This window comes from Pyrus communis, chromosome 4, assembly GCF_041283825.1.
Source record: "Pyrus communis isolate YQ-2024b chromosome 4, ASM4128382v1, whole genome shotgun sequence".
NCBI classification, from domain to species: domain Eukaryota; kingdom Viridiplantae; phylum Streptophyta; class Magnoliopsida; order Rosales; family Rosaceae; genus Pyrus; species Pyrus communis.
The window spans coordinates 4,556,723-4,566,860 of record NC_142568.1 but is presented as its reverse complement, the minus strand read 5'-3'; the positions used below and the strand labels follow the sequence as shown (position 1 = coordinate 4,566,860).

General features: G+C 34.2%; 1 protein-coding gene across 1 annotated transcript; it reads left to right on the top strand.

Annotated features, from left to right (window-relative positions):
- The first annotated feature begins 5,008 nt into the window (after positions 1-5,008).
- UGLYAH (ureidoglycine aminohydrolase) lies at positions 5,009-9,848 on the top strand. Its single transcript, XM_068461858.2, has 13 exons — positions 5,009-5,207; positions 5,453-5,581; positions 6,171-6,258; positions 6,332-6,408; positions 6,495-6,534; positions 6,667-6,733; positions 7,341-7,426; positions 7,697-7,778; positions 8,011-8,067; positions 8,151-8,189; positions 8,899-8,969; positions 9,491-9,544; positions 9,671-9,848. Exons 1-13 carry the CDS (start codon positions 5,171-5,173, stop codon positions 9,738-9,740), a joined length of 897 nt encoding a protein of 298 aa, XP_068317959.2. The 5' UTR covers positions 5,009-5,170; the 3' UTR covers positions 9,741-9,848.
- Positions 9,849-10,138: the final 290 nt, after the last annotated feature.

Sequence of the window (10,138 nt, the reverse complement as noted above, 5' to 3'; positions counted from 1 at the left end):
TGCTTCTTTTTTTTTTTTTGGAAAAACTAATGAAAATGATTCGAAAATTTTGAGTTTTAACGAAAAATCATGTAATAATTTTATTTAATAGTTAGGACAAAGCCCAATACTAAATTAATCTAATTAAAATAGCCCAAATATTGAGTTTACGATTTTATCCCTAACGTCAAGTTTTTATCCGCTAATCTCTCTTCATTATAGATCTCTCTCATATTCTCTCCCTCATTTTTTCCTGACATTCAAAACCTTCCATTTTTCTTTCTAATCTCGCATAGCAACTCCATTTCTATCATTATGTAAAAACCACATCATCGACCCCAAACCTAATTTTGAGCTATCTCCATCTCTGTGAAAATCAGAAACGATCTCATACAAGTAAAACGGTATGATTTTGTCACTCTCTATCTCTCCCTTCCTCCCAAAATTTCTCACTCTCTCTCTTTCTTCTCTGTAAAGATGAGCAAGGGATATGCACTTTCACCGACATCGGCAAAAAAGCCAAAGGTGAATTTCTACCCTTCCCTCCTCATTCATCTGATTATTAACCTTTCAATTTGATGAACAAGAAAAGAAGAATTCAAGGTAATGTTTTTCAAAATTTCATAGTGTATTTGAGATACTGTTTTTCAATTTTTCTTCTTCAGTGGAGTTCATTATTTGTTTCTCCAAAAAATAAATTTGAGATTTGTTAGCTTTTTGTTAATTTTTTTTGTCAGATACAATGTATTTTTTTTTTCCTAATACAGTTTTGCCAACATTTTTTTCCAAAAACAGTGTTATTTTTTTGTTTTCCAGAAACAGTGTTATATTTTAGTGTTATTTTTTTGTTTTCCAAAAACAGTGTTATATTTTTGTGTTATTTTTTTGTTTTCCAGAAACAGTGTTATATTTTGGTTTTTTTTCAAATACAATTCTGTTTGTACACAAACAAAACAAACATTGTATCAGATTATTTTTCCTGAAACAGAGTTATGTTTTGGTTTTTCCATAAACAGTTTTATGTTTTGGTTCTTTTTTTTCTAGAGACAGTGTTAGTTTTTTCAAAAACCAGTGTTATTTTTTTGTTTTTCCAGAAACAGTTTTATGTTTTGGTTATTTTTTTTTCAAAAACAGTGTTATTTTTTTATTTTTCCAAAAACAGTTTTATATATATATATATATATATTTTTTTTTTCCAGAGACAGTGTTAGTTTTTTTTTTTTTTTTTTTTTCCAAAAACAGTGTTAGTTTTTGACACAAACATTGTATCTAATTTTTTTTTCCAGAAACAATGTTATTTTTTTTGTTTCCAGAAACAATGTTATGTTTTTCCAATAATAGTTTTATGTTTTGGTTTTTTATTTTTTTCCAGAGACGGTGTTAGTTTTTCATTGATTTGTTTTGACGATGGTTCTGATGCGTTTTGCACTTCTTTATCTCCAGTTTGTTCACATGAAGGTTCTAGTACGTTTTCCACATCTTTTTCACCGGTTTGTTTCGACAGAGGTTCTGGTACGTTTTGCACCACTTCTTCGCCGGTTTGTTTCAACGGAGTTTCTGTCATTGAACTTCTTTTGGCGGCTTTGTTCTGATGAATGCTTCCTTTTTCAACTTTGATTTGAACTTTGATTTGGCAGTTTTTGAAATGGGAGAATTCGATTTGATAGGAAGACAGAGAGTTATTATGGTGGTTTCGTGCTGGTTTGAGGTTAGTGAAGAGTCAGGACAATATTGAATCATTTAGGGGTATTTACAGAAGTGTAAATTTGTAATGGGTTGTGTGGATGCAAATTTCCGCCTCCTTCTTCTTGTACAAAATTGTACCTACAAAACAATTAACACCTTAGAGTCAAGGCCAAGAGCCTTATGCGCCCACGATGAATGGGGGGGTTTTGGCCGAATAACCTCCGATGTCAAAGTTGTAATTTAGAGATAAACGTGTTTAGAGAGTTTTTGGGGTATTGCAAGAGTGTGGGCTTAGGTTTTTAGAGAAAAATGGGTAGTATTTATAGGGCATGGTTGGTCCCCTTTGGAGAAAAGGTGGCCGGCCTTTGGGATGCTTTTTGTGTGCATTTTGTGGTTTAATGTGTGAGTTATTTGGCAATTAATGGATTAATTAGGTAATTAATCCATTAATTAGCCAATTAACACATTTTTGGAATGAATATTTTGGAGGTTATGAAATAATTACCTTGTGGAAAATATAGGATGAGGATGAATGAAATAACTTTGAATTTGTTACCTATTTTGGGCACTTTTGACTTGATTGTGGAATGTTTGTCCACTGCTCGCGCGTAGGAATTCCGATGCTCCTCAAACGTAATTTTGTCATTTTTGCCCAAAAATCTATGTGTCACCTCTTCATTATTTTTGGCTCCATAGGTTGGGCTTGTAAGTTTGGGCCATGGACAATATTTTTGGATGATTTTTTTATTAAACTTTGGGCCCTTTTGGTTAAATAATATTTTGGGATGATTTTTGGTTAAATATTTGTTGATCTAAGCCATTTTCATTAAAGCTCCTTTTTTTTCTATCAAAAAAAAAAAAAAAAAAACCAGCTGATGATTTCGTCGTGCCAATCCATTTTAGAATGATGTTATTCTAACATTATATTTTTTTTAAAATGAATCCGAATATTTTTGAAAAATGGTAATTGTAGAATGCATTTTGAGAATTCCAAATTTGCAATTCTGAACAATAACTGACCAAGTTTTCTTGAGACTTGAGAGTTAAAAATAAAATAACCAAAATATTAAAACATCAATAAGTAAATGTGTATAAATTGATTATTTCGATTAAATAAAAAAAATTATGGCCGCAACTCGGCCTAGTGTGATAAAATAATAACTCCGTTAAATGCATAAGATAATAATTCTTCTCAAATTTCTTAAAGCCCAATGAATATATAATATAGAAATTAATGAAATACATAAAAGGAGTAGCACATAAAATTTATAACTCATATTAAGGAACCTTTTACTTCAAATATTAAGGCCTAGCATGGCCTTTATATTGAGGGGTTTTTAACTTGGGTTGAGAGGAACCATCGTAGTTGTTGTCTACCCTGTAGATCTTAAAAAGTGGCGCCATAGAAGTAGGTGTGGTCACACTTAGGGTCATCAAAACTCCTATGAAGAGCGAGGAATTTGCCCCTCTAAACCTGCACAGAAGGTATTCAATGAAATGCCTAAATTAAGGCATGTCACTGATGCTGAATTGCGCTTTTGCGGAAATAACCCTAATATTAGAGCAATGTTGACGGCAAACACTTTGGCAGCCAACATGTCGACGGCTGTGGGTGCAAAAGCTGATGAAGGTGTAATTTGCTTATTTTGTGCTGAAGATTTATCACGGATATTTCACTCATGATCATGAGTTGCTGCTAAGCAAAGTTCCTTGTGGTCATGTCTACCACCAAACTTGCATGGCAACACAGGCTCTCCATTTCTAACTATCCCTCTCTAATAATCATCCCGATCAACCAAATCTCTACTAATTAATAAAACACTCATTGTCAATCAAAAGCTTATGAAATTACCAGTTTAACCCTCTAATTAAAACAAAACATGAATAAGAAATATGGAGCAGAAATATAATTTCACACAACCAAATTTTATTATTTTTTTCTTCAAAGCCTCACCTACATGTAATCATAACATATCTCTAATTAAAAAAAAATTAAAAATTAAAAAAACTTCTCACCCCCACATTCTCTATCATTAGCTTCCTCTCTCTTTCTATTTCAAAAATAAAAATAAAAATTATCAATGCTTTAACCTTATTTAAGATAATTCTCTAATTCAACTGTATAAATGGAATTTGTTTCTTTTTTAGATATCATTTTTATTTTTTAAGTCAAATTTGATGCTTTTGAACCTCGAATAACATAGATTGAGTAATTATTATTTTTTTCTTTTGAGAAAACTTATCTCATTCACGAAGAAGTAGGCAAGGCTAGATTACACTTAGGCCTCGAACTGCTAATGCAACTTACTCTTTCCTCATATTCGGAGCAATTGGAAAGTCCCGATGAAACATACACCATCTAAAACTAAATTCCTTTTGGGTGTTTCTCATTCATCTGTTCTTATGCTTGTATTCATATTTGTTCATGATGTTTAAATGAATTGACCAAGCTGAAAAACCAAAAAGACTACAAACAACTGAGTGATTCAGGGTTAAGGACTGATACAATTACTAACAATATGTCACCCTAAACCACTCCAACAACACCTCAGCTTAGTGTGGACACGGTAGACCGTACTTATTTAGAATATGAATGATTTCCCATAAAAAAAATAAAAAAAATTAAGGAACATTTTCGGTAATAAATGCTAAAGAGATTTTTACATAGAAATTATATTCCATGTACATGAAATATCTTGAAATACTTTATCTTCTAAATTAGTAAATTTTAAAAACATTGGATCTTTTAGGTTTTTTTTTTTTTTTTTTTTTTTGAATAAACAATATTTTCTACAAAGGGCTAGTAATAAGGTGGTTCAAATTCGCATTTGGTGAAAATCGAACCTAAGATGTTTGAAGATGAATACTATTAAACTGTAGTACTAAATGACATATTTTAGGTCTTATATTATTATGAAATTTTTTGCGAATAAATTATGGGGTGTGATATCCACGTACCCCTTTTACTTTTCTTACATCTCTTATTAATTTCTATCATTTGTTTTTCTTCAATTCATTTAATCCGACAAAAAAAAAAAAATTAAAAAGTAAAAAATAGTGTTTGAATAGCACGCCCTAAATTATATCCACACAAGTGTTTCAAAATGTTTGGTTTTCGTCTAACTTCGCACCACTTCCTAGTCACCAATTTACCAACTTTCCAAGAGGTACACACGATGAAGAAAGTTTTAATTGGAATAAAAATACGGATGGTATACTACATATTTTTATACAAGTCGTGAAAAATTTTAATTTTTAAATTATTAACCTTTTAATACACATAACTACCATTTATACAGGAACATTATGCCACCTTGTATGACTGAAAATCTCTCCACACGGTGGATTCCGTGTCAGCCTTTGTTCTCTTCCCAAAGTCCAAATTTTGGTGCAGCCCAAAAACTCCCCACCTCACATTCCCACTCACTCACGGAGGAACACTGAACAAACGTAACTCAGATATATCCAGATCTCTCTCCCTTCCTCGCAGTCACACAGACTCACAATGAATCACGCTTTGCTCATCTTTTTCATCACTCTAAGTACTAACCCCAACCCAGCTTCTGTTTCTTTATCTGCTTCATTCTGTTTGGTTACCGGGAAAATGCTGAGAAAATGAGAAGGAAAATCGATATGAGTTGGATTGATCATTGTGTCTTAGTTGTACAACTAATTTTCTGACTTGGGTTTTCACTATTTGATCAACATAATATAACTTAAATGAATGATTAAGTTTTCAAACTCTCTAGTGATGGAGCCTCTCAATCTTCAACCTTTTCTTTTTCAGCGTTACTCAAAATGGCAGTGGCTGATGAGGGTTTTTGCCCTTCTACTTCAATGGTCGACTCGGGTTCGGACTTGAAGCATTTGTATTGGAAGGTCACCAATCCCACACTGTCTCCTTCCCATCTTCAAGGTTGGTATATAAAGATTCTGCATTTTGGTTGGAATTGTATTTGGGTAGTTGTGAAGGTGGATTTTATTAGTGATGATTGTTTCAGATAGTGGAACTTTTAAGAAACAAAATTGAACAACAAACTGAAATATGAAAAAAATGACTTGAATAAAAACATACAGTGCTTCGGATATCCAAAGCTTTACGAGAATCTTGCTTTGCATTTTCCTATTGGGATTAAAGGCAATTTTTACAGTCAGCTTTATGTGGATGGCTAATTCTTTCTTCCACTTTGGTTTTTTTTTTTTTTTTTTTTTTTTTTCGATTTTCCTTTTTCATTACATTGTAAACCTTTGCCTTTAAACCCTCTTCACCAAACATTCCAAGGTAAAATAGTTCATGCAGTTCATGGGATGCTTTGAGACTATGTAAGTGGCATTAGGTTTGCTGGATACCGGTTAAGAACTTGAAAATTAGCAATCAAACCGCTGGATTCGTCGTGCTATTTATTCTTCTTGTGTTTTTGCTTCAGTTGGAAATTTAAAAGCACGTTGCAGCTAATTGAAATTTAAAAATTAGCTGAGGTTTATATGGGTTCTTTTCTTCTCAGACTTGCCAGGGTTCACACGCAGTGTTTACAAACAAGACCATGCTTTAATAACACCAGAGAGTCATGTCTTTAGTCCTTTACCTGACTGGTACTTCTAACTCTGCATTATACTAGTTAGAAGGGTTCTCCACTGCTGCTGTAATTTAGATTTACTCTTACAGGACTCTGACATTAGGAGCGTATTTGATAACGCCGGCCATGGGTTCACACTTCGTAATGTACCTGGCAAAGATGCAAGGTTAGATAATTGATACACTGTGCTATGGTCACTTGTTTTCATCAATTGCTGATATATATATACATACACACTTTACCAATGCGCAGAAAACTCACGATCTGGACTCCCCCCAAATGATGTTGAAAGGTGTGGGCATCGTCTTTTCCTCAATTTTCCGTTTGTACTATATGATAGCGAATTTCTTGTACTTTATAATGATTTATTAGCTTCAGGCATTTGATTTTCTTCATAAGTCTTTTGCTCTCTTTTTCCTACTAGGTTCATATTTGTGGTCCAGGGTGCTGTCACTCTCACCAATGTTTCTGGTACTAGCGACAAATTAACGGTAAGAAAGCTCAATATATTTCAGTGTGAGATTTCTAGTTTTGGTGGATAATAAATTGATACTCATTATTAGTTGGTACATATGTCGTCTACACACACACCCAAACACACACAAACACATATTATGCACTCATGCATTTTTTTTAATTTCCTTAGTTTTTAGAAGTAGATTATGTTTTGATATGACCATCTTATTATCTCAACTTGAGCAATTCGTTTTTTGTGTTGGGATTTTTAAGTGCAATGAAGGCTGCTAGAAATCTGAATTCTGAAAATATAATTGAATTGAGTGACAGAGAGCACAGAAGTGTCATTTATCTGTTTATGTAGGACACATTATAATTTCAAGAGTGCTATTAGGAAACATATAACATACTTTTATAGGTACGATGAACAATTTACAAGTATGCATCCTTTGCATTGAGCAAGGACTCCAGACTATCTGATAGAAACGCTGCTTTGCTTCCAGTGCTTTTAGTAATGATGTTCATAGTATTTTTCATCTGTGGTAGAACAATTACAAATCTAATTATCCCGTGATGTGGTGGTGTTCTTGTGAACTTAAGTAAAGGTGAAAAGAAGTCTGATTCCGATTATATGAAACACAGGTGGACTCATATGCTTATCTACCTCCAAATGTTGATCATTCCCTCAGGTGTGATGCATCTGCCACTCTTGTGGTATTCGAGAGAAGGTTATCTCCCTAATACATTATGATTGCTTGGATTTCCTGTTTTCTCATTCTTTTAACTCTTTTGTTATCATTGTGGAATGCTGAGCACTGGAGTGCACTCAAAATCACCATTACATGGCACTAATGCTTTCAAATGGAGTGATAAACTTTGTTTGTCAAAGACAGTTTTCTTGATAATGAAATGCTGCTGAAACCAATGGTGTTTTTCTTAGGAGTTCATCGTTATAGTACTCTTCAAATGGCTAAATGCTCTACAATGTTTCCATATAGGCATGTTTCTCTGGAAAATCAATCTACTGACCAGATTATAGGTTCAACAGACGAGCAGCCACTCCTGGAAACTCCAGGCGAGGTAAGTAGTGACTTTTTTCAAGGTTTATTTTGATTTGGTATCCATAACTACCTACGAAATTGTTTGTGGATGCTTAAGAGTCGATCCTTGAATCATATTGATGAGGAACATCTCTCCACGAGATGTATCTTTCTTTGTTCTTCCTTATTGTTTAACTATTAGTTGAGTTTGTCTTGATGATAGATTTAAGATTTTGTAGCCTGTGTTTCACTTTTTCATTATTCATTATCAGGTCTTCCAATTAAGGAAGCTTATTCCGACATCTATATCCTATGACTTCAACATCCATGTAAGCCATTGGTTAATATCTGTGTTCAATCTTTGTATTCATGCTCGTTGCTGTCTCTTATAGTGTTCATCATTTTTGGGCAGATAATGGACTTCCAGCCTGGGGAGTATCTTAATGTGAAGGTATTAGTCTTTTCCTTGCTGTTTGAGTCTATCTTTTTGAGTTCCATGATTCACATTCTGAAACTTTAATTTCGGTGTTTTAGTTGATGAAATGAGTTTAAGTTGAGGTCTGGAGACCCTCGTCACTTTGGTTTGGTCACTGATAGAAACGAACAGAAAACTTGATGAAGCTTAAGGCCATAATAGTATATGACTAGAAATTATCTGTTAAGGCTTGGTTGTTGTTGTAACTGTTGTTTAGTATATGACTTGAAATTATCTGTTAAGGCTACCCATAATTTTCAATGAATTCTTTTCAATGACGTATCCATGGTCCATTACTGTTGGATATTTTTCTTTTTTGATTTATTATTTTTAAGGGAAGGGGAGAGTTCGAAACTATTACAATAACGTAGGGGAGGGGGGAGTTTCAAACCCGAGACGCATGGGTGGAAACTCAACACCCTATCCACTAGGATATTGGACCGCATGCCCATTACTGTTGGATTTTTTTAGCCAATAAGCAATGATATCATTCTTGTTGCTTGCCTCAACCAATCAAGAGCCTCCAGTTACCCAGTAGGGGCAGTATCTACAGTTGATCTGTATATCACTACTTCATCTTTGAAAGCTTTACTTGTGAGATTTACCTTGGTCCCCAGCTTGAAAAGGCTTTCTCTCAAACATGGGTCGTCCGTGATACCATGTGTTTGGTTTATTTCTTATGCAGGAGGTGCATTATAATCAGCATGGCTTGTTGCTCCTGGAGGGACAGGGTATTTATCGATTGGGTGATAGCTGGTAAGAGATGCATTCACGATCGATACTGCATGAGATTGACGTCCATTACTTGCTTGGGATTATATAGGACATAGTTATTGAATTTTATTATTCATATGCTCATTATGCATTAGAGTTTCTTATCACGCTGGCCAAATGGAATCATCAAATGGACTATGAAAGTATAAATCATCCCAGCAATTGCTCTTTTTTTTCTCTTCCCTGAAAATGGTGTGCGGCTTAACTAACAGAACGCTCTCATCACACGACACACCCTTAAAATCATACCCCTCAATTCTCAAGGTAGATTACTATTTGCATACACTTGATCTAAAAAGTTCCCATAATATCAGTTCCTCAAGACAAGATGATGATGCATAAGTTTTGTACCCATTACCAATCACAAAATTTATGAGTCGTTTCTTTTTCAGCTCGTGAGTCTGGAAACTAAATGATCGCTTTCTACCTGCAGTTCCGCTATTTTCTGCTACTTTAATAAATTCCAGTTTCATTGAATCTTTTGTTGATGATTCTGCAAATAGGTACCCTGTTCAAGCAGGTGATGTCATTTGGATGGCACCGTTTGTGCCTCAATGGTAAGTGATGAAAGGAATGCGTAATTTTAGCTTTCCATTTGGTATACAAGGATTTTGTTTTCCTATCTCCATATTGTATTGTTGCCATTTCAAATTCATTTCTCTTGCAATTTGCAACTGTTACAGGTATGCGGCATTGGGTAAAACCCGGACACGATATCTACTGTACAAAGATGTAAACCGGAATCCACTTTAGTCAATGTATCGTTAGGATGTCTGTGACAGTTTATCAATACAGATATGTGTGTGTACTGCGAACGGAAATCTTACAGTTGGAACGCCAATGGTACTACTGTTTCTCGAAGGTGAATGTTCTTACTCAACTAAACTAACTTTGATATACATAAGTTATGAAAGAACCAGAAATTTTTGGGGGCACGGTCGCGTATTCTTTCATGAAACAAATTTCCATGTTACATATACTCTCTAGACTCTAGTCGTATCGTGAGACAATAGAAGGTTATCATACACTCCCTTAATGAAAAAAAAAGGTCTATGTAGCATATCGTGTACCCGTCTCTATTTCACCACGACTTATGCGACGAGAGAGAGAGAGAGAGAGCACAAGGGTTACAACATGAGATATACAAATTC